The 25,805-nt window shown below is 40.5% G+C and overlaps 1 protein-coding gene across 3 annotated transcripts in view; it reads right to left on the bottom strand.

Moving 5' to 3' along the window:
* Nucleotides 1-25,805, bottom strand: part of ppm1e (protein phosphatase, Mg2+/Mn2+ dependent, 1E) — a 52,932-nt gene that overhangs the window by 10,013 nt on the left and 17,114 nt on the right. For all 3 annotated transcript variants that reach the window (XM_005748331.1, XM_005748333.1, XM_005748332.1), the window contains exon 3: nt 393-514. In XM_005748331.1, the coding sequence (XP_005748388.1) occupies nt 393-514 (122 nt within the window). The remainder of the gene's footprint in view (nt 1-392; nt 515-25,805) is intronic.

Raw genomic sequence — 25,805 nt, 5'->3', positions numbered from 1 at the left:
CTAATACATATCTCGTCCTCTGCAAAACATGACAGCTGACAAACTGACAGCCTAATTGCAGTTTGAGCAGATGTTGACTGTTGAAGGTAATTTGTATATCTTTGCATGCTGTGTTTTCTCCAGTATACGGCTTTCATGTAGCTTGAAAGCCATTTTGATGTAAATATGCTGGCCATTGTTGGATTTAGCACATCCTGGCTGACAGCTTTGGGTGTGCTTCGGAGTTTACTTTGTGCCCTCTAGCGGTCAAACACCTCTCCGTGCAACTTTGTGGGGGAGAACTGGGACAAAGCCCTGGTGGTTATATGCCTATGTGCATGTGTGTGGGATGAAGTGAGAGAGAGACCTAATTTGTGCGAGAGAGCGGTCTCGTGGGCTCCCTGGGGACTCACGTGGTAATGGGTCAGCTCCATCTTCTACAGTCTTATTGAGGTGGTGAATAGAGAGGTCAGTCTGCAGGAGACTGTCTGCTGTGGCTCTGGCCAAGGCGGCAGCCAGGGAGCACGGGCAGTTACTGTGGTGAGGAGAGACGACACAGTTAAGAATGGGTCAGAAAGAAAAATCATCTTACATCATCGACTGACAGCATGATCTAGGTTTATTAGGAAATATATTCAAGGATCCACAATACTAACATGCCGGAACAAACAGCATTACTGATGCTTTCTTGGAGCCTTAACACAAACAAGTTTTGGCAGGTATTATTGGCTGGTTTTGGCTCGTCACAGGTGTGGGCATCAGCACAGATACTGCATATCTGATTATAAGGAATAAGAAATGACAGCACACAGATCTCAGAAATATACATCTGTGGTCAGTTTTCTGCTTCAGAGCAATCACATTTTTACATAGCAGTAAAATTATTAAAAGTTAAATTTTTATAATAAGTCATGCCATTCACTTAACAAGGCAAACCCGCACTCTGGCAGGCTGAAAGATGATCTAAAATTGCAGTTCCTCTAGTCACCACTTGAGGCTGGCTCCAAAAACGAGTCAGTCCCGATAGACTCCCATGTTAATGAACGTGTTTGCAGCCTGGTACAAAAAAGGGTTGGGTCTCTATGCACAGTTTCTTCCTTTATATTAACTGTAAGGTAGGCAATTTATTTTTCATCAATTTTCATCCACACATCCATTTGCATACCGGTGAGGCTTAATCTTGGATATGGCTTTCTTGATTGACATATGTGGTGTAACTGCTAGCTATGTGCTAGGCCTCACCTCTACTATTCGGGTTTTTCAGTCATGGATTATCTTCTAGGCACATGATGCAGTAGGGTCAATGAATAAGAGCTCAAACACATAAAATCAGTCGGGGCTCATTTAACAAACACAAGGCTAATCACCAATTTCACAGCAAACACTTGCCAAAGGGTCAGGGAATACAATTTTTTTTTCTCTAGAAACCAGAGGTTGTATCACGTCCAACATGGTGGACCACTCTTGAGAAATATGACATCACATGAAAAACCTAAACAGAATTTATTACATGAGTGATTCTCAAAGTGTGGGGTACCGCCCCCTAATGGACACTGCTGATGAGCTGTACGAGATATTTCACAATAAACAAAACACCTTTAACTTTACACTTTGTAATTCTGTTTGAAATTAACATTAATATTTAAAATATAGGTATAAAATATAAATCAAATATTAAATACAGAAACCATTTCTAAATAATCACAGTTAAACAAAGCCATGGAATTTAAATTACATGTTTTTAGAGCTAAAAAATTCTAAAAAACAAATCACAAATGAGAAATCACTTCATTTTGGTTTGTGTGTGTGTGTGCGAGTGCGTGTGTGTGTGTGTGTGTGTGTGCGTGTGGCTGCAGCATGATTGAATTTAGGCACTCCCTCAATTCTGATATCATGCATGTCATCTGTGGAAAGCCCACGTGCGTATTTGCCTTGAAGGATTTTAAAATTTTATAACACAAAGTTCTGCTTAGTGCAGCAGAATATCACAACATCTGGCCACATCTGCGCACGCTGGAGGAGGTGTGCCTTTTTCTTAAGGTTAACGAGAGCTAGGGAGGGGGGGGGGAGGAGGAGAAGGAGTGGGAGGAAGCAGAGGAGGGTCATTTGAAGGACTGAAGGCTTGCTGTACATGAGTCACCACGATAACTAGGCCACATCCAGATGCAGGTAACCATAGTAACCTAATGTCTGGATAGTCTCCATAGCACTCAAATTAACTTGAAAATATATCTGAACTGAAGTGATGTTAGCTCAATGGCTTTTTAATTAAGGAGCCACAAGCAGTGAAAAACGACTCTTCTGAACTGGACTGATACAATAATCTGATCTGGTCACACCTGAAAATCCTTCAAGCATTCACACAATCTAAAACTTCCGGCAGGTGTGTTGAGAAGCTCTGATTTTGGTTACATGATTTGTTAATGAAGCAGTAATGTTGGTTTTAAAGAAAGCAGAGCATGATCGAACAAAGGTTCAAACCAGGAAACAGCACCTGAGGCTGTGCACTCCTCTGGGGGTGATTCATTAAGTGGGACAACAGATGGGAGGCAGCGAGTGTTCAGAGGTTAATGTGCTGAAAGAGAAACTTACAAACTGAAGTTTTTATGTGTCCAAAAAAATGTCATGCTATATTCTAAACATATTCTAACACCCTATGCTTACATCAACAGAATATACACAGCACACCCAGACTACCAGCTATGTAAGGCTGTAATAAACCAAAGCAATCCTTGTGATTGCTTTGGTTGCTAGCAAGTTGGCATGGTCGCCTTCAGTTTGAATGGATGTCAGTGCCTCGTCTGAAAAAGATAGTGCTCGATCAGCTGTAGTGAGGCTTTCTCGTCAACGTAAAAGTTGTGCCTTACCAATGCAACCAAACATGTTTCAAAAAGCAATAAGTTAGTGTCTTCCATGACCAAAACAATCACAAGGAGGTTTCGGTGCAGCAAACCACTCACCAACTGGTTGGGGAGTACACATTTCTCCCTAGCAATTAGAGGTGCGAGTGAGTTGCTGACTGGTCTCTATACCTATGATTGAGGACACTGGATTATATTAACCTGAAACCTTATCTTTTGCTAAAGTTGACCAAGTAGTTTTGGTACCTCAGCCAAACTCTGCTGCAACTAAAAACTGACAAAGATCACTGAAAAGTGAAAATATTGAATCAAAGTAGGTCTAAAAAACACTAACGACACTTCTTCCCAAAGAGTTGAATCATTTTTTGGGGGGATGCTGTGCATATGTGTGGGTGAATGGAAATGGAGATAAACTAACCCTTTAATAAATTAAAGATTAAATAATATGATTAATAAGTTGCTCGGACACATAAATATGTTTAGTTATCTCAGCAAATTCATCCACTTCTGGATGGAGTGGCCATTCAACTTGCAGTGAACTCAAGAGCATAACAGCTAAGCACTTGAGCTGATCAACCCCAGGACCAAAGACTCTTTGGGAGGCATCTGAAGTGACTGGCTTTGTCTGACAGAAGTGAAACAAAAACAAAAAGTCCAGGGCTGGTTGGTTAACAATGACTTGAACCTTCAAAATAAGAGCGAGGGCACTGTCCACCAGTTAATCCATGGTCCTTCAGATAGATAATTTAAAAAATGTCTTGATGTGGAGAACACTTAACTCAAAGTTTTGTTTTTAGATGTTAGGCAAACCCCAGACTAGTGGGTAAAAAAATCTGTTGCACATCGCTACCACAATGATAACTTGCTGTGGCTGGACATTGTTTGCTATTTAGTTCAGCATGTAGAAAATTGACTAATTCTAATTAGTGCTAAACACAATAGGTTTTGTGTCTGTTTTAGTGCTTAGATTTAAATCTAAAAGCACTTATGGTCAGGTACTTTGTTCAAAACAAAAATATTTCAGCATCACTGGGATTGCCAAAAGCAGTTGCAGAACAACAACAACATCATCTGTACCAGATGTCAGTAGATTTTAGTCTAGACCTCGATCAGCATTTTACAGCTGGGTTGTTCCTACATCTAAAAAATGATGGTGTCCGAAAAGGCATTTTGACCTTTCACCAGAGAAAAATCACCAGCACTATGTTTCTTTTTAATAACCTTTGATTTATTTAAGCTGAAAATATGTTTTTGTTTATAAAATGTCTGCTGTGTAGACTCTTAGCTTTACCTATATCAGCCTTACATATATAATCACTCCCAAAGGCTGATTTTGACCACATCCTGCTTGTGCAATGTGTCATTTTGAACTCTGTTTCTTTGGAGCACAATATATCCATCGTATTTTAACTTCAACAGATATACTGCATAATGTTCCATATTAATTTAAAATGTAGCACTAGGGCAACTGAATACAGATAATCTCTGTTGGACACTTTCAGTACAGTACTCAGTGCACTGCATTTAATTTCCCCCTAATAAATGAGCTGGGCTGGTTGAGTACAACGCAGGGACATATTCTAAAATTAAATACAGTCAGTGTGAAAGGGGCCTCTGTGGCTCATATGTCAAATAGCATGGGTTTAATCAATGAAAACTCAAAGCCAGCGGCAGCCAACCTCAACATTTTTAATTAATTCAGCTGTACTCTTGCTAACAGAAACAGCTAAGTGAGTTAATTTCCATGTACGACTGAAAAGATGTGTGTTTTTACTAGCAAATACCATTAGACGACTCTAACAAAGCGTGGTCTCATCGCAAGACTGACCTCCCAAGCACATCAACAGCATGATCCATTTTACTCGTACCCATGGCAACATGGTGTCCTTTAAAGTAACAAAGCTTTCTTGCGGGATTAATTATGACAATGCAAATTCACAACCAGAGGAGGTCAGGGTGGATGGGTGGGTCCTAAATACATTTGATTTTAAGTAGACGTAGCTTTATTTAAAGTATTTTAATTCATGGACTCAAATGAGCTTTGCACGACTCATAGTTTAAAAAAAGAAAAAGGCACGTCTCCCAGTGGTTCATGGAGCCATGTTTTAGTATTCTGGCCATCGCTGTGGTGTTTTTGTAATAGTGGCTATAAATGAATAAAAATGCTAAGGTATCAGCTGATGCATTCACTGACTGTGCAGGTATGGGGTGTAGATACTTAAACCTGCTGAGTTGGATTGGTGTGAAACAACGCATTAATAAAAGAGTAGAATTTGTCTTGTTGCAAAGGCATTTAGTGCAATTTATCACACAGCAAGCTATTTATTTTTTAGCTAATTTAAAACATAATAAAATCCCAGTGGGTGAGTTTTTTGTTATAAAGGGGCAAAATATCTACTTTTTTGTATGAAGCTGCAGATGTAGTTTTGGACTAACACTCCTCAAGTAGCCACAGGAGCAGCTGCAGTTTTTTGCATTTACTCTGCAGCCACTTTTTTATGATGAGATATTCCCTTGATTATTATTTGTCATCCATCACGTTGGAGCAGTTTATTTATAGATTAGATGAAAACAGTTGCACCTGCACATAAAGTCTTAATTTACATTTCATGTTGCCAACAAGAAGCTCTAATTTGCTTTTTACATTTGCAGTTACAACCTGCTGTTGCCTCTCCTTTCTTCCTGCTCTCTCAATACTTTACAGTGTTGGAGGAAGAGCCATGCCATGGCAACCACAAAAACTACAAATAACTTCACTGACGATCATCTTTACAGAAATAGTTAAATATGTTGAAAAGGCAATTACTCATTCCCATCCTGACACTGAGCTGAATATATCCAGTTAGAGTATGATGTATTCCTGTAGCTTCACGACAGACTTGAACTCTCATGAACCTCAGGAACTTTTCAACAAAAGAGAAACTTTATTCGTGTTTTACTGTACTAACACAACAGTCCAGAATCGGTGATATCTTGCAGCAGCTTTAGGATCACAGTCCTGTTTACTTTGTAGTTTAACAGGTTCATTCAACCTGTAATTTGTGTAAAAATTACAGGTTGTATTTCACTGATAATTTATCATCAGAGTGACTCAAATGGAATCACATGCTATGGCCTTTCCAATCACTATATCTCACTTCAATATTTGAGAGACTGGAAGGAGGAAAAAAACAACAACTCTTTGATTGATTACAGCATAAACACCTGGTATATACACTTAAAAAAACAAAACTCATTTATATCAGTCACATGTGCTCAGTGTCACTCTGTCCTCTGTGAAAAGATGGGGCTGCCACCGGTACAACCTACCAGTTCTGTAGCGAACGCCAGGCCAGCTCCACCCTGATGAAGTCTGATCCTGACAGTTTGGTCAGAAACATGCACAGGAGTATCCACTGGAGGTCATTTGGCAGAGCTCCGTCAGCGCTCCACGTGTTACTCCTTGCACAAAATATCTCATACTGCTGCTGGGTTGAATCCCTTCTAGCTGTCCAGCTCTCCTCGTGTCTCTTGATATCTCCTCCACTCACTGGGAGACATTGCAAACCCTCTCGCATCACCCTGGAGAAGCTGGGCAACGTGTCCAACCTGAATGGCCTACAGGCATCATCTCATGCTACTAACAGTGACAAGGGAACCAGCACAAAGCAAAGAGAGCAACGATGTGTGGCCACCACCTGAGAAAACATTGTCACTTTGGGTTGCACCAAAGCAGCTGAAATGGATTCACAACCGTTTAAGTGGACAAATAAATATCACAGAAGTTTAACTGACCAGATGCTGTAAAAAAGGCTGAAAAAATTCTTTTGAGGTCAAAGGCCAAAAGAGGTAGGCGGTAGGAAGCTGAAGCATATTCAAGGTGACAGGGTGAAACACAGGTGCACAGACGAACCATCAGAAAGCTAACAAGCCTTTAACTTTTGACTTCCACAAACCAAATAAGTTCATCCCCAAATCAAGGTGAATGTTTTGGAAAGTTTGAAGAAATTTTCTTGAGAAATCCTGGAAATATCGTGTCCATGAGTTCAGAGCGGAGGAATGGACAGATAACCCAAAAACCTCATGCTTCTGTCCACAACTCACACCACTGAGGAGAAATAAAAAGGCAAAGTAGCTTGAAACTCTTTACTGTGTTTTAAATCTTTTTGGTTTTCATTCAGCATCATATTTCTTTATCTGCCTGACAAAGAAAAAAGTTTTATATTACATGTCCTCCTGTAGAAACCTGTCTTACATTAGGTCCTTGATGCTGCTCTCAAACTGGGTCAAGGCCTAGAAACATGACGAAAGGAGTAGTAGACGCCTGCTCCCATAAAGCAGCATCCACTGTAACCTCATGGGTAAACTTCTCCTTGAAAGTGTAGACGCTGTATTGGTGAAATATCTAGTTCTCATTCTTAAAGCGCAGATCAAAGGAAAGAACAACACTGTCTGTCTGCAAAGCCGTAATGTGAATTTAGTCATCTAAGCCTGCTGCCAACATCAGGTCAAAAGATATCCTTGAAAAGGAGGTCTTTGAGTTAGAAATGTTTCTAAAGTGCTCCCAAAATATCACCATCACATCTAACTTTCTGCAGTAGCGGTGGGCTGTTTCACTTTAGTAAATGTCCCACCAAGCACCGAACATTTTCTGGGTTAAATCTGCCTGTCACTGCATTTATTTAGTCACTGACATCGGATTTTGTCCCAATTTAGCCTAAGATCGGCATCTTTTTTTTGGACCACGGAGATACAACCATGAAAACGATGATCATAGCACGTTCAACTAAGTCAGGCAGATATCTCATTAACTTTGAAACCTGGAAGGTTAAAAGCCATCTTTGCAGATTGGTCCCTTTCCACTAAATTTGCCTGAAAAGGTGAAAAAAGAATCACCCTTTCAACCAAATCTCAATGTGGTTTGCGACGTATCCAAAGCTATCTTTTCAGCGACTTTTAGAAGTGGGGTTACTGTTAGAGGAATGGATCCAATGAATCCAGTACAAATATTTTTATTGTTTTTATACTTGCTGTGGTTTGTTTAGCGTGTAGGTTTTAGCAGTTAATTTTGCTCTCTGTTTTATGTTGCATGCTTTTAATTTTCACAATTTCATTGCACGGCTTATTTCATTTAGTTTTACCTCCTACCTGAGCCCTCACATGATTAGCCACTAACTCAGTGTTTTGCTTTTATCACTTTTTACTCTGCAGAATTTTATTAGGTTTTTTCTTTTTGCCTTGCATGGCAATGTTGAATTTTGTTAATATCATTTTATCCTTTTGCTATGAATAAATGCCTTTTTAGCTGTTATTCTTTGACTCTGTTGACCCCCATGTTGCTTTCTCTTGGCTGCTCTCCACCAAACATAAAAAAGAACCGCCTTCCCCCCTTTCTTTTACACAGTCAGCTCCCATTAGAGACATAATAATGTGTTTGTTGAAAACATGAGGTGGGGAGGGGGGGGCTCTTATCTGGTACTGAGTCACTTCCAAGGTATTTTCATGATCACACAGGCATTTAGCGATAAGAATATGTTTTTTGTCTCCCTCCAGGGCAAAACCAGCAAACTCATCCAGTATTTCCACAAACTGTGCCCAGGTCTGTGTTATAACAGCTCCTCTGTTCTGCTTTTTGCTTTCAAAGCTGCGGAAACATACAGCATACTCCATTACTGGTTTAAACAAAAAAATGATCTCTTTAAGGTTTTTAAGGAGATTTTAATGGACATAAAGAAAAAAAAAAAACAAGGTTAGGATTGTTTTCCTTTCTGTTTGTGATTTATTCTTCCACGCTCTTTGAAGTAATTAATATTCAAAGGGACTGCACACTGTGTGGGTTTTCTCACACAGTGTGGTGAATCCAAATTAGCCGTAGGTGTGGATGTGCATGGTTGTCTGTCCGGGATGAATGACGCCTCTTGCTCAGTGTCAGCTGAGGGTAGGCAACTGTCTGCAGGATAGAGCAGGAAAAGCTAATTGATGGATGGTTGATTATTACTCAAGGTGTCAGAACCTGGCTGAAAACACTGTTAATCAGTAAAGCAGAGAGATGTGCTTTTACTTTAGTAACTCTTCTTGATTCCTTTCCACTGTTTAATTATGCATCTAGTAATTTTTAGGTAAAATAAAGACAGACAGAGAAGAGGGTGGAAACCAGGAAATTAGACAGTATGGGACTGTCCCTATTTGGGCTTCTCCATCACCAGCATCCTGCATGTTTCCATTCATAGAAACCCATATTTTCCCCTCCCTCTCTCTCCCCTCTACTCCCCTCTCTCCTCCCTCACTCTCGGCTGGCTGTTGGGGGTGGATGCTGAGCTGAGGAGCTCTGATTGGCTGCAGGTCACACAGGAGAAGACGTGACGCACCAATGACAGTTCCCTGTGGCTCATGCATCACAGTGAGGTCATGTGGAGCGGAGGAGGATTAAAGCAGGGCTTAATCTCAGTTCACACCATCACACTGCAGCGGCACGACTGACTACATGTTACTCGACCTGCGCCGGTTCAGCCGGGCTAAAAAATGCTTCTTTAAAATCAATCTGCAGGCGCTGCTCTGCCCTAGTTTACATATCCTTCCTTCTCATTATTCTTATGTTATCTTATGTTTTTTCAGTGTGAATCTCTGAAAAGTGAAAGGAACAAATACATAGATAAAATCATCCAACACAATTGGAGCAGAGTAATACTGAGAAAGAAGGCTGGTGCTTTGGATTAGAGTGCCTTGACTGGTGTTTGTGGTACTGAGCTTGCCACTTTACTGGTGACCTCGAGACTTTGGAAAGGACAAACTGGTTTCTTGAGGAAGAAGAACTGCAGTTTTATTACAGCTTTAATATGTGTGTGATTTTCAGTGGATACTTGGTTACTTTAGAAAAGAGCAAGGACATCCTGTACTGATTTTATTTGTCCAAGTAAATAAAGCTGCAGGTTTGGGAAGCTGAGGGTAAAAGAAATAATATTTGGAAGCAGTAGTTAAAAGCTAAAAGCCTGAGACTGCCCAGCAAACAGAATCCACCTAGTAAATGTACTGAAAGCATTCTGAAGCTCTCAAAAGTGCTAAAATTTCTTCATGAGTCATATGTCTGTGAAGGTTCTCAGTCATCCAGGTGATCGTAGTCTAAGGAGTTTGGAAAGAAAAGCGTCTGGGCTTCTTTAAGCAAGTCTTCAAGCAACTTAAAGAAGTCCAGACGCTTCCTTTCCCAAGCTCCTTAGACTTCATACGGGCTATTCAAAATTAACTCTATTCATAATGATATAAAAAAAAGAAAAAAATCCTAGTAATAAAGGCAAATATACTGGAGACTATTTGTTGTATTTCCTTTAAAAATAACTTTGGCTGTTGCTGACTGGATTTCCCCTCTGACCCTTTCATCTTGCTGTTGCTGGACTGTGATTAGAAATGAGTAAAAGATTTGCAGCTGGTATGGCGGTATGCTTGAGTCAAAGGTGATTACTGGCTTCCCCCCGTGGTCCTTAACTCAGTCTGTGGTTGCTTTTGTTCTCTCATGTGGTCTCTGCTGCGGCTGTGTTTAGTTACAGTCGTGCAGGGAGCTCTGACAGGCTGCTCGCAGTGATAAAACTGGAGAGCTCTGGGTGGATGTGTTAGCAGATGACTCATGCATGCAGCCATGTTTTTTCTCTTTCTTTTTTTTTCTACCAATGCTTTCTACGAGCTTTTTCTTAGCCCCGCAGCGGAGCAACAAGGTTGTTTCCATAGCAACGCGGAAGCAAGTGACTGACAGTCAGTGGTGTCAGTCGTCCTGCTGCCAAGCCCACAGAACAAGCTCCCACTTCATTATTCTAAATATTGAACCTTTTCTGTGCCAAGTGGAGGTGAGAGTGGAAATCCACGGGAACTCACTGGGCTCCATCGATATGTTCTGGTTTGGCCGCCGGTCCCTTGTAGCAGGCATCCCTCATATTAAACCTGGAAGACGGCAGAGCCTTTTCTAGCAACAGAGAGAAAATCCTCAGGCTATTCCCAGCCTTACATTTCCAAAGGAAATGTTGAATTAGCCCGTCCCTAACAACTACTGTTATGTGAACACAGTATTCTCAAGAGGACCTGATAGGATTACATAACACAAAGTGTGCCAGGAAGCCTTAAATCGTGGCATTTTAGTACTGCTTCTCCCTTAAGATGGCTTTCAAATGACTTTGATGAATTAATTTGTCTCCTCAGTCCACACACACCATGTGGTGCTTTAGTCAGTTACTGGGGCCTTCTGGCATTTGATGGCGAGTAGCAGGAATCCACTGATGCCTCTTCTGAATGCTCCAATATCAAATAATTCGCTTTCATTACATCTTTTTCTGCTAAATCAAGGGTAAAGCTTGGCGTTTTATATTTTTCCATTCAGGATTTTTTCATGTTTTAAAATAACACCATGTCGTAGTCTTAATATGTGTTATTAAGCAAAAAAACAAGCAAACAAACAACATAATAAATAAATAAATCACCCCTTTTGTTCTTCTAATTTACCTATATAAATAAAGCTGCCAAAATATAATAACCCAACATGCATGTACAAGTTAAGCACTGTATAATCACTTGGTAATAAACACTTAACAGTAATTACTGTTTTTGTTCCTCTTTAAAGGATAAAGCTTGTGCATTTCCGCATTATCGACAAATCCTATTAAAAAGCCATCTTGCTCTCGTAAATCTTTAAAAATGGGTCAGACATGTTATAGTTTCATTTTTATCAAACTGCTGCATGAGTCCCTAAAACAACCACAAAGCACTTTAGTTTTTAGCAGACGTTAACAAACAGATTAAATCGTTCTTTTGTTGTGGACTACATTCAGCCGTGAATTAAGGGACATTTGGTGCTGTGGCTGCAACGCAAAGGATGGATACAATGAGGTTGGATATATGCAATTTCCTTCATGTAAGCAGGCATTTAAATATAAAATAGAATGTGTGGTGAGAGCATGCACACCTCCAGGATACTACTGCAGGTGATACAAAGTTTTTTCCACAGTTCTCCATTCTGTAGTTAGAGTAAACAGAGCTGAGGAAATATCGACGCTTGAATTGGTTTTAGAGGAGCTTTCATGGTTGCAATGATCATGTATTGACTAAAATGTTGGAAATTTTTTGGTTCAAATTAAAAGAAACCAAGTCAGGAAACAATCAAGGTGCAGCAGCCTCCTGTTTTAAAATGAAACCTGTGGTGAGGCTATCCATCCAACCTTTCCTACTCTCTTTGTGACTCTAACAGATAAGATAAGATTTTGTAAGTTACTCCAAAAGTTGGGAAATTCCTCGAATACAGCTGCCAAAGCCTGAAAAATAACCTTAAGAAATAATAATAATAACATAAAAAAAAAGACAAAAAGTTAAGAGGTCAAAAAAACTAAACACTAATATCCAATAAGTATCTTAATAAGTAAAATCTAAACATTATAAATGGAGGCGCTGTCTGTATTTGTCCTTGTGGAAGCAGAAAGTTTCTCTGCTGCCTGCACAGTAATTGGTTTAGAGGGTGGTCTGGATTCATTAATTACCTACAGTCATTCACCGCAGACATTGGGACGACCTCTGCGTCAGCTGGTGGAGAAGCTTTTAAATGGCTCTATATAGCATTAGCATGACTTTGATCTTTAGATCAATCTACTCACTATAAAGGAAGGTCAAAGGTCAAATCTGATATGATATTTGAAATCATATATGATACTTTCTATATGTTGAAAATATACACCACAAGTATCATAGTTTCTAAGTTATACAACTTTTTGTCCATTTTATGACCAATAAATCATTAAGCTGATCTACAAGACTTTGGTGGATTTCAGGCAAATTTTAGTGGGTTTTTAACACGGCCACACTCCTACAAGGTTTTACCAGAATTCATTCAATTTTTTTTTTAACTGTTGTGTTTATTTACAGACAGAATGACGTGCCCGCTAAGGAGGTTCAAAACAACAATGTGCAGCACTATTGTAATTTTGGACACAAACAAAGCTGGAAAGCTGAATACCAGAAATGTCTGGAGGATTACTGACGATGCATTAGCTGGTATATAATGATCTACTACCTCGTGGCTAGCTCATAGACAATGTAAAGTTGAATGTAGCTACAGCAATAAGTATTTTAACTGTCGCCATCTGACTGTAAAACTAATCAGGACCCGAAATCCATTTTCCAACCACAGGTATGCCCCCCTGCTGGCCTTTAAAAACGCTGCAGATTTAAAGCATTTCCATGTTGGCTTCGCTTTTCAGACCTGGAAGCTACGTCCATCATATTTGTGTCAGCCAGGAGATGGGACATCAGTACCCCATCTCCACCTCCTGGAAACCAGTCTGTGGCCTCCAGTTACAAATTACATCGCCAGGGAAACATGGCAGTGGCGATTTACTGCAATATTTTGGCTTCACTCTTAATAATTCTAACAAAACTAAAGCAATAATATGCACTAGAAGCAGCAGCATTTGTAATTAATGATAAAAACCTAGATGTTGTGTAACAGCACCATATCTGATAACACAGTGACACTATGAGCCTCAGCTACAGCGACTCTTTGTGCGTGGCGGTGAAACAGAGGTGGTTCTGTGCAGATGTGTTGCCCATCCTCAGTCAACCTGAGCAGTGTGATCTGCCATCGGCTCTCATCAAGCTGCAGTCAAGAAGAAAGTGTGCTGTGTTTGGCCCTTTCAGCAGCTCTACCTCATAACCTGCGTGCCCCTCCGGGTGTTTTCAGAGCTCTGCTGATGTAACATGGTGTGCCTCAAACAGAGTGGAAATGATGGACCAACTGTGACTGCAGACGTCACACAGTGCTGCCGCACGCACTCGCAGTGGCATGTTCCACTTACGATGAATTGCACAATGTTGGCTGCAGAGAGGCGTGTCTAATCTGTCATAAAATTAGAAAGCCCTTCAGAGCCGCAGAATTCGTACAACCGCCTACGGTACATCTGGGACTGCTGTGTAGGCAGCGGCTCTACTACTTCAACAAGACATGGCAGTAAGTGGAGACTTAAAGGTGACACACTCTGAGGAAAATGAGCCGTACAGCTCTGCATGTGTCATGTCGTTGAAGTGGTTGTGTGTCTGTAGTAGCTGAGTGTAGTCAGTTTTCAGATAAGCCTCGAGCCTGTGCTCAGCCTCTGCAGAAAGACTGGGGAACTTACATGTAATTCCCTGTGAGGTTTTTGAGCAAGCCCAGTGCAGCGCTGCACAAAGCCTTAAGGCAGCATTATGTAATCCACCAGCTGGATCGTTGGTGGGTTGGTGAGAGCCTACAGGGAAGCCACATCATGTCCTGACCTCGAGTATCCTTTAATTGATCCGCTTTCTCATAAACAATAGTGACATCTGAGACAAGGGAGTGATCAAGCATATTTTGAGCTGGCAGATATTTCAGTCTCTGCTCTGCATTCAAATCACAAAACAGAGACAGACCTGCAGTTTATTTGATTTAGTTGCTGTAGTGGTGCTGTAGCTTAAATGCACAGATGGATGGCTGGGCTGTAGTTTCGGGAAAACATACTTCTCTTTCTTGAGATGAGAACATCGATACCACTTTGTGGTGTCTCTGCCCTAAATACTGCCCGGACATTGGATTCGTTTAGCATAAAGACTGGAGGCCAACAGCTGGTCTGGCCCTCCAAAAACACACCTAACGACCCCTCTAGAGCTCACTAAGTATAATGAGAAGCGATGGAGCTGAAAGTTGCAGGCTGTGGGAGGGGTTTTCCATCTCAAATCCCGTAACAAACATCCTCAGTTACTTAACACAGAAAAACAAGCCCTTCACAAATACATTAATAACCCTAAACAACTGCCAGCTTTTAACATGTTAGCTGATGTTCTACGTTTGCGCATCAGTTTGGCATGGTGAGAGCATTATTTAAACATCAGCAATGTGTATTTAAATATCGCAATGGCCATGATGACCCAGTGGCAGCTAATGAGGAATCTGGACAAACAAAAAGAGCTGTTGCAGCGGAGAAAAGGTCAGTCAGGGTGGATAAAAGCTGCTCGGAACAGTTTAGTTTCTAAACTAATTTAAAACTGGCACAGCATTTACATTTAATCTGGTCTTCATATCTTTCTTTAAAGCTTCTTAAAGTTCTGTTGTTGGATGTTTTGGGGGGATATTTGCCTGATAAGTTTTTATGAGTGCACTCTTTAACTTTTTGTCAAAGAAGATATTTTTTAGTTTAGTTGGGCTTTACCCTGAGGTGAACATGAGGTGCTCACACTGCCAGAAAGCTTAAATGCACCGCAGACATCTCCACCTGTTTCTGCCATGAGCTGCAAGGTTTTAAAACTGTCAGTAGAGCCAAGAGGAACATTGTGTGTGGGCTCATCACTTCAAGAGACTCTTTTGACATAATTCTATGTTGTTAGGTATATGAATGACACATGCTTTAAAGGAGACCTCTTACGGTCATTTCCAGCTCTATGATTTTACTCTTTGACTCTACTCTAACCGCGCATGAGTCACAGTTATCTTGAAATCCTGATTTATCTCAGTTCACCCCCTATGTGAAACAAGCTGTTTTTGCTCCTTCCTCTTAAAGACAACTTTCTTCTGATTGGTTGCCCCTCACAAACAGAAGATCTCAGTGTGGTTGGAGCTGCTGTGATCACAGCTGGAGCTCTGATATCACAGCGATCCAAGAGTTTAAAGCAGCTAAGGTTTATTTGTACATATTTGGCTCTAATTATTTGAAGAATGTAGCAGAACATGAGGAAAAGTGGAATATGTCCCATTTCAACATGCTGTGCACATGGGGGAAATAATTATTTGATCATCTGTTGAATTTGTAAGTTTGCGCACTTACATTGAAATGAAAAGTCACACGTTTTTTATGGTAATTTCATTTTAATGGAGAAAGACAGAATATCAACCAAAAGTCTAGAAAAAAATTACATAAAAGTTAAGTATTTGCTATCCTACAACCCACCCAGAATTCTGGTTATGTGCATAGCTGTCCAAGGAATCAATTTCTTCCGTTCCACCACCCTAAGCGAGACCAAAGAGCTTTTAAAGGATGTCAGGGATAAGATTGTAGACCTGCACAAGGCTGGAGTGGACTACAAGAGCATCAGCAAGAAGCTCAGTGACAAGGTGGCTACTGTTGCTGTGATTATTCAGAAAAGTAAGAAATAGAAAATGACAATCAGTCACCTTCGGGCTGGAGCTCCATGCAGAGAGGACCGAAAGTGATGTTAAGGTGCTGCAATCTGTGAGGTGCACTCCAACCAGAGCCTACAGCAGGCGAGGGTGTGATTCATACCTCTCTACCAAATTCACTGAGGCTGCCAAGCAGAAAAATTGCTCTTGAATATTTTTTAATCATCCTCTTAAGTTGTTGTAAGATAATCATTGTTGTTTTTACTGGGTTTTTTTTTTTAGATTTATTGACAATATAACATCATATCAGCACTGCTGTTCACCTCTAGAATATTTTTTTTCTCTTTAACTAAGTGATTTATGTTGATATAGTTGAAAAAAGAGACTCAGATACTGACTTTAAGGCTGTCCAAAGGGAAGCGAATAGTGCAAAATGAAGTGTCCCTTCAAGCCTGAGTGTGTGGACGATCATATCTCGTACATCTGTTTTTTTAAAACACATTTTTAAATCGCTCAGAGGATGAGATGCTGGTGATTTGGAAGCGTTCCCTGCATACTGATGTGGCTCAGAAAACAGCTGTGAAACCTCTCACTTATAAATCCAGCCTCGACCAGGCGTGCCAAAATTTAAATTCAAACTTTCCTTGTATTTTATCATTTCGTTATTGTGAGCTTTCATCCGTTAAACGTTGTGTCGTCACCACAAGCCCTCGTGCATGTTTGATGACTTAAATTGTATTAAAGGCCACAAAAAGAGCAGCGACCTTTACTCTGAAGCTGAAACTGATTCATTTCACTTCCCATGAAATTAGCCGCGGATGTTCCCAGTCTGCAGGGAGACTCAATCCTCGTGTATTTGGTGACCTCCCCTGACATTTTCTGTGGTATAAATGAGGCTAAAATTTCAAGCTGAAGACAATTTCAAACTCGCTTATCTCTTGCGACACACCTTGAAACATCGAAATCTAATCTTTTCCAAAATCACTATTCTGGATTTTAAGATGTGCTTCTTAGTCACCGAAGCCAAATCTCAATATTTAAAAACTGGTTCCCAATTGTCAAAGTGTGCAATCATCCATCCATCCAACTTGAGCTGGAGCCTGTCCCAGCAGTTATGGGGCAAAATGATAACCTATTAGACCTAGCCTGCTAATAGAATGAGGCTTTAATGGTATTATCCATGTACAGTTATAAATGAACTGTTCATTTACTATAATGATTTAATCTATAAACAAAACTAATTTCAAAGGAAACCCCAGTCTGATTGCACAGCTGCTGGATAATGACACATCAGAGGCCAATCTACCTTAAGAAAACAAATATCAACAGCCTCAAGTCTGAGTGTGTCATCTGTCGGGGAAGCCGGCTAACGGTATGGTGCAATAAACCAAACATGCCTTCAAAGAGAAGCTAGGCCTATTTCTACAGACTGATTTAAACCAGAGGCAGCAAGACAGCCCAATGAGGCACCAGAGGCAAGTTTATTGTAGCGGGGTAACACTCTTGCATAAAAAACGTCATGCTAGGTCTGGATGAGGGAAATGAGCCATCACAGATACAGTCTAATGGCATGTGAGATGACATATAGAGGCTATCCCTCACAGACATGAACAGATTTTGTGGTTTCCCCATTTAGCGTGCTTTGGGCAGAAGAAAGATTAAAACTGCTGTTTAAAGAATCACCAAATAAAAAAAACAAATGTTTGCACGTTTTAGGTTTCACATTTTTGGGCATTTAGGACTGGTGAAATAAGACATTTGACTTTAGAGAATTTATTGAGAGCATTTTTCAGTGTTTTGCAACATTTCAAGATTTCTGCAAACTCACTGCTAACTAGGACTTGATTTAGTGACATTTAAAGTCACCGTGGCTTTCTTCTGTCACTGCCCATCAGTTTTTATTTGTACAAACATTAAATTCACAACCTCAGTTATCTCTGTATGACCCTGCATTAGCATACAGAAAAAAGTCTGATATCGATTCAATTCCAGGAACAATAACTGCACTTGTGCCGTTTGTTTCTGCAGGTGCTCGTTCAGATTCAGATAAAAACAATGTCGGTTTGTGCACGGCTGCTTTGGGGGCATTCGTTCAGCAGCTTTCAGGCACATTTTTCAAGGTCAGACAGGCAGGGATTCTGGACTATAGCGTGAGATGAACTGCTTTGCATTCAGTTCGTCTGCCACAGACATATGACTCATCATTTGAATTATGGGCACCTTGTGTGAACAAAGATGCCCAGCACTTTCAAGCAGCAGCAGCAGCAGGCTGGAAGAGCTTCTGCAAAAGCATCCATAATGCTGCAAAAGGAAAAAGGAGGACACTGCACACTTTTGAAGGTCATTGCACTTCCAAAAATGGGGCCTCTCCAGAGCTGAAATTAATTAAGGCGCCTGTTTTAGAGACATCAATGTGAGCCACTGCTGGAAAGACTCTCCATTCTTTACAGCCCAGTATGAGTCACAAACCGTGAACCTGTGATGCTGTAAAACTGGACTGTAAGTAAATGCTCCTCCGTTAACCTGAAGCTCATCTTCTTTTAAGAAAAGCAATGAAAATATCTTCAGAAATTTCTGCAGCTTCACATAAAAGATTTCTATTTTTAAGCATTCAAACCAACACGGCTCCGACTTTTAGTTGTCCTCTTGTAAATGTCAGTAAAAAGTGTTTCTTTTTGAAATACCAAACACATTAGAACAGAAATGTCTCACTGAGTTCTTTTCAAAGAAGAAACTTATGTTGCATCTCTCACACAAAAAGGGAAAGTGCTTTTCACACAGTAAGAAACTCCAGTTGATTAACTTGATGCTTAAAAATATCAGAAAACATCTTTGTGAAGAACATGGTAATAATCAAATAATCTAATTGTTTTTTGATATTTTCAGAAGCCAAAAAGCTTAAGGATACTGAATATATTAGTTTAATTTTGAAACAAAAAAAAACTTATTTTCTTTTACATTTTTTGAAGGTGTGGTTAGAGATGTTTGCTTAAAAGCCTGACACGGCAAGATCATTTATCTGGATATATGAAATTTTAAATGTATGCTGTGAACTCTTCACCATGTCTCTGATGTTTTGTTTTATATCTGGAGAACACGAGGAAAAACAATGCAGGATGTAAGAAATGTTGCTGACTCGTGTGCGATCAAAGCTATCACAATGTGACAAATATCAAGATTAGCTTTGTTTGCTTCCATTAAAAAGAAAAAAAACCTCCACAGGCCACATTTGGAGGAGGTCAGGACGCTGCTGCGATTAGATCTCGCCACATGTAAATGCAGCGTGACCACGATCTAAATACAAAAATCCACCCATCAGGTAGAAAGGTCACCCAACAGGGCCTCTTTCCGCTAACTCACACAAGCCCAATGAAAAGCAATAAGTAGCATTATCTAGGTACATTATGTTTGTCTGAAAGAGGGCTACTGATGGAACTACACAATGAAAAAGTAAAATGATAAGTGTAAGGCTTTAAAAGATGAAAGTTCAGGAAGAATGGTTCAAAACTCATCTCCTTGTCTCGTAAGAAGCTAGAGGAAATGCATGATGGAGGTTTTTGTGGTTAAAGGAGTTTTTAAGAGGTAGTTAATTTAAAAAAAATCCATGAGGTGGCAAAAAATCATTTTAAGTTAACTTAAATTGGACACATTACCTTAATAATAACTATATCTGCTTCAACAACACCTTGAAGGCCCAGTTTAAGGCAGGGGAAATGCAGCAGTTCACTTACTTTTTCAGGTAAGTGATCATTAGGATCATTAGAAGTGTTTGCTTTAGTGAGACTGTGTTCACAGGAGTAAAAAGAAGCTCAATAATTGGGTCACAGAATGACTGCGAAGCTATTCCCAGTACAGGCAGTTAAACTACATACACAGAGGAAGGCAAATACTAAATAGAAATGAAGGCCCCAGTAAGTCCTTGTCCTCTAAAATGACTGGATCCTGTGCACGAGAAACGAAAGCAAAATGAACAGGTTTGCTCCAAATGTCTCACTGATGTGTTCAGATAAGGATGATGAAAACAATCCAATGCTGTTTATTCAAATTTTACATTTAGAGCTGCCATTAACAAACTCCACTTCCTATTAGCCCTAGAAGGCTAAACGTTACAGCTCGGCAGACGAGCGGAAGGGTAGAAGGACAGAGAGGGTAGTGTTTTTTTTAGCTGAAATAAAAATGAGAGAGCATCTTAAAAAAAGAGGAAGAGAAGTTTGGTGATGTACACAAATCTCTGAGATGATACACAAAACCACAGATGTGCTGAATGTGTCCCTTAAAGCAGAAGAACTTCTTAAATGAAACACTTTGTGTGTTTGTGAAGAAGACTGGCTTTGTAGCACATGACAGCCAGACTCCGGTTCCTGTCTGCGTGCAGTTTGCATGTCCTTTCCATATTTGCATGTTTTGCCTCTGCGTGCTCTGCTTTCCTCCCACAGCTTCGGTCAACCGGACACTCACGCTCATGACTGTGTGGCCTGTGCTGGTTTCCCTCCCCAGTCCTCCCGGGTCATGTCACATAAATCCATAACTAACTATGCATTCATAAAGAGGAACTCCATTTACTTCTCACAGACAGGAATAACCACTATGTTTGATGTGAGCCCAGACAGGCTTACCATTATCATTAGCATCACCGGTTACTCTTAATATTAGAAAATAAAGAGGGGTTTAACCTCAAAACAAAGACTCATAATTACACAGACTTTGTAGTCTCTCTATAGAAGGGATGTGCATGATTTCCAGATACTAAGATAGTCAGAAATCAAATGGTTTATGCAAATACACGTTGCATTAAACCTATATAAGAATAAAAGGCATGACCAGCAGACTCAAACAGAGCTTCTTCCCATGGGCCACCAGGCTACACAGTAACCACAATAAACTTTAAGCAGTCACTAAACATTGCCGACCCCTATGCAAAACCTTATTTATTTAGTGTTTTTATTTATGTTAGAATAAAAATTGTTTCTTGCTCTTTTATTCTAATAGCACAGCTCATCTGAACGCAGCGATTTGAGTGGAACGAATGTTTCAAATTCACATACATGCTCTGACTACACTTGTGTGACACGCCAAGAAACAGACAGATGATGCCTGGAAAATGCTGCCATTATTAGTTTCACAGCTGACATCTGGAGCTCAGATGAGTCCACACAAATGTGTTACTAACAGCTTAAAAGAAAGGAAGGAGAAATGTTATCGCATGTGTACGTGCAAGAGTCGGAAACGGGTGTGAAAAAGTTGCCACCATGAGGCATCCCTGCTGCCTCATGGTGGTGCTGGATGTGTGATGCTGCCTAAATCAAATACTGCAGGTTCAACAATTGCCAGTAGTGGTTGAGGGCAGTAACTGAGGCTGCCCTCTGTGGTAATCCCAGCGAGACTCTCTGATTAAAGGATTATTTCTGAAACTAATTTCAAAGGCTGGGATAGACCAGAGCAGCGCTTGGAGGAAAAAGAGTGGGAGGAATGAGAGAATGAGGATGAGGATGGGGATGCATGCGAAACAGCCCTTAAATGTGTTGAAGAAGAGCACTGATAACTCTCTAAAAGCTTCTAGCACTGTCTTTCATTGGTATACATTACCAGGCTGGTGTTTTTCTAAGGCAGGATGCCTCAGACTAACAGAAAAACCCCTTTAAGGACAGAGGGAGGCTCTCACAGCCTAAAAAACACATCTTTAGTTTTTGGAGCTGCTCTAGAAAGCCATACAGTTACTTCCCAGAAGCCTCGATGGATATACATCTCCAGGGGGATCAACTCTCCCGGCATTATATTGCTCTGATTAAACAGAGAGAAGCCAGCGGACAGACAGATGGTAGCATGAAAAAGTAGGACTTCAAACATTCCAGGCAAATGCACTTTCTGTGCTCGGGCAGATCTTGAGTTTTCCTTTAAAGCTCATGATAACGACTTTTGATGGTGAGCGGCGGCTTTCACACAAGCGGCGAACGCGCCTGATGTTGTTTTATAGTGTGTGTGCGGTGAGGAAGATATCCGCTGTCTTTGAAACTAGTTCAGCTCAAAAGGAGGTCACTTCATTCTGAGACAGTGCAAGTGGGACTTTGGTGGATGTTCTGATTTGTCTGCTGCAAAGTGACAAAACCAACTAACATTTGCTCACTGTCAGTAAAATCCACTTTGAGCTCTGGACCTCAGCCTTATTTTCTGGATCATTGCTATGGTAATACACACAATACATTCCCTCTGTGACTTTGCAGTACCGTTGCTGTTGACACATCTTCTCTGGCTCTCTGACCTTTATGATGTTCTAATTAAAGCAGAAAGAAGAACGTATTGTCAGCTGTGCTCGACAGCCTGTGCAATGAATACAGCTTCATTCTGCTCTCTGAAGGTGAATGGGCTTCTTTTATTAACAGAACGCCTTGGGTTGCTCCACTATGAAAACCAAGGTCCTCCTACAATGTGAGGAATCTTTGTTGCATGTCTCTACTCGATTTCTGTCATGTTTCTACTGTCAACCTCTCGACTGATTCCCAGCCCCCTCTGCGCACTCTAGGAGTGATTGGCACTTCACAGGTTCTCTGTGTCACCAGCATAAAACTGCTGGTCCACTTTCACTATTGTACATGTTGTGTGTCAGGTAGAATATCAGCAAGGTGAAGAAAAGTTACAGTGATGTGAAAAGTATTACTGATCTCTTATTTTTGCATTGTGGCATGGGTGTGGTCTCTGGCCAGCTGCAGAGGAGGGGTGACGCAGTGAGCTCCCGGGGCGGCGCAGGGGCGGGGTGAACAGGTGTGCTGGGGATCTGTCAGTGATTGTCTCTCTTTATATGTTGGCAGAGACAATCACTGACAGATCCCCAGCACACCTGTTCACCCCGCCCCTGCGCCGCCCCGGGAGCTCACTGCGTCACCCCTCCTCTGCAGCTGGCCAGAGACCACACCCACGCCACATGCATATTTGTCACACGTTTCAGCTTTAATATTAGACAAAATACCATTTTAAAATTATGATTTCATTTATTAAGGGTGAAAACGTTACTGGTTGTGCCCTACCCTATCATGTGACCTTTTGAGGTCACCTGATGGAAGCTTGAGGTCTCTGAGAAGGCATCTCGAGACGGCATTGTAAGTGGCTGAGTTGGTGTCTGTTCAATGATGGTCGTTCACCTTTGGGATGGACATAGAAGTCCAGTCGCCTTCTTTTTAAGCTCTTATGACGACTTGTGTTTCAGATCAGATAACCCAAGTGAGCTTGAACTTCAGGGCATAAACTGATGGCCAGATATTCTCCTTCAGCATTTTCTGGTAGAGAGGATCCATCAGTCATGGCAAGTCATCCAGGTCGTGAGGAAGCTAAGCAGTCCCAGTCCATCATACTACCACCACCATGCTTGACTGTGGGTAACATGTTCTTATGGTGCAATGTTGTGTTTAATGGGACTCAAACCTTCAAGAAGCACAGTACGATGGCACTAACCCGACAGGCTTAATGAAACTATATGTATAGTTTCCCCAGTGGGGTTGAATTTTCTTGCTTTAACTCCTCCACCTGGATAAGTACGTTCGGATGGTGGCAGCAGGTGTCCCGACATTGGTGACTGCTAGGCAGAGATGAGCAGTAACGTGTGTAGAAAATAGGTTTAAATGTTAAAAAAAATTCTTCAAGTCAGAGAATGGTGCATATAATTTAATTTTTGCATGATGCATAAAGTTAAAAGATTAAAACTAATAAAACAAGTTTTAAAAAAGAGACTTTTCCATTTGATTACATTTTGTATGATGGATTATGCAGAAAAAGTAGAATTGGGCTGAAAGATCTATCGTTTTATCACCTATTCAGGCTGTAAATCGTGTTTTTAAAAAAGTAACTAAGTAATTAATTACTTTTGAAAATAAGTAATCGGTAAAGTAACCAGATTACTTTTGGGGGAAGTAATCAGTAATTAGTTACTGATTACTTTTTTCAAGTAACTTGACCAACACTGCTGCTAGGCCTCATCCACTACTCTGACTAATTTAACTAAATCTCTTTGGTGTGTTTGCACTGTTGGAGATTTTTCAATGGATTGTAAGACTAATGTTATTTCTTTCTGTGCAGTACACACCATCCAAAAAAGTTGCACTTTCATTTTGGTGGATGAAGTTCGAGTGTTTTATCAGTCCATTGTATAGGCCCAATTTGCCAACACGTGTGTCTGTGCCATAAAAGATGGACATAGCTTCCGGGTGTGAAAGAAACAAACAAAAAATGAAATAGTAGCAGCCAAAGCGCCAACAGTGAAGCTTAGAAATGGTTAATGTCACTGTGGATACATACAACAGGATTCTGCCTTGGAGGCAGATGGTAGCTTAGCACCATTGGCTTCTCAGCCAAGTGCATACACCAAATGTCTGAACCTGCAGTTCCTCTCATGCTTAGCAGGATTACTGTTGCAGCAACACATCATCAGGCGGGTAAAACGAACCTGTCTCAGGTCTAAACCTGTCTCACTTTCTCTGTTATCGAGTAAACAATGCAAAGTTTGGTGAATTCTGCTTCACAGCCAAAACAGAAATCAACCCACTGAGTTGCTATGAGCGTTTAGACACCACAAGTCAGTTACCTCGGTGGGATCTTGTCTGACAGCTCCTGCTTAGAAATCAATAAGTCAAGACGATCATAAGGGCCCATGTTCACAGTCTGTATTCATACTAAAAAATTAAGATGAAGTAAGCTTTTGTCCTTCTTCTCTGCAGGAAGTGTTACATTCCTAATATAAACTATTCTTTAAAGAGCACCGACTGGTTTTGGAATTAGATTTCATTACTTCACAATATGTTCTTAGTGGATTACTTTTCCTTTTCTTATTAAAACTGCTCCTTGTTAACTAAAATCACATCATGTTGCCGCTTAGATTCAACTTAATTATGTTTGGATTACATTCACATTGGGTCTCTCTTGTTAAGACATTTATTTATCGTCACAACAAAATGATAAATAATAAAACATTTCAAACTGTGCTCAGGAGAGACATCAGAGACAATTAATGTGAGGTAGGCTGCGCCAAGTGGAGAGAGATTGTTCATATGAGACAAGACAATCCCCTGCGTGCTCATAAAACCACAGAGTGTGTCTTCTTTCATTAAACTCCACAGAAGTGTTCACATGAAAAACTGTGTGTGTTCGCATTACGAGCACAAAGACTTGACCTTAAAAAAAAAGCAGAGGACACACACAGTAGATGTTTGGGCCTAAAAAAAACAAAACAAAAAAAAACATGTCCAACTGCTCCAGATAGGATTAAAATCATTTGATAGCACATAATATTACACCATTTCATCTCCCACTAGGAAATAAATTTTGTATCCCAGGATAAGATCCTGATATTTAATCAGCATCAGCTTTGTACAGAATGTTTTCATTTGTTATCAGTTTTAAAGCCGATTTACTGTTAAAAATGCTTTTACTGCTCCTTAATTTAACCGTTATCGCTCCGTGCAGATTGCTCGGTGTTACTACACATTAAAGGTCACTCATTTTTGCGATGCACCAGCTATGTGTGAACACATCTCCTGGCGTGTAGGGGTGGGAAGACTGTGTGTGGGCAGCTGGACATCAATGCTGCTACACACACACACGCCTGCACTGGCAGTATTTTCTCTCTCATTTGCAGCATCCTACAACCCCAGGTCCAAAAAAATACCAGAAGCTGCCGGTGCTACCCCTCAGCCTCGCAGTAGATAAACCCCGCGACAGGGTTACGACTACCCATCAACTTTTTACTGCTGAGGGGTAAGAAGTTGGGTTGTTTTTTCAAATGTAAATAAAAACAGATCTGTATCTGTAAATCTCATATAACATATTTAATTCACATTAGCTCCCTTTGAATTTGATGACTGCACGACATGACTAAAAAAGTTGGGACAGGGACAAAAAAAAAAAAA

This window comes from Pundamilia nyererei, unplaced genomic scaffold (assembly GCF_000239375.1).
Source record: "Pundamilia nyererei isolate P.nyererei 1_Seehausen unplaced genomic scaffold, PunNye1.0 scaffold00219, whole genome shotgun sequence".
NCBI classification, from domain to species: Eukaryota; Metazoa; Chordata; class Actinopteri; order Cichliformes; family Cichlidae; genus Pundamilia; species Pundamilia nyererei.
Note: the sequence above shows the minus strand (reverse complement) of the source record. Positions and strands in the feature narration are given on the sequence as shown.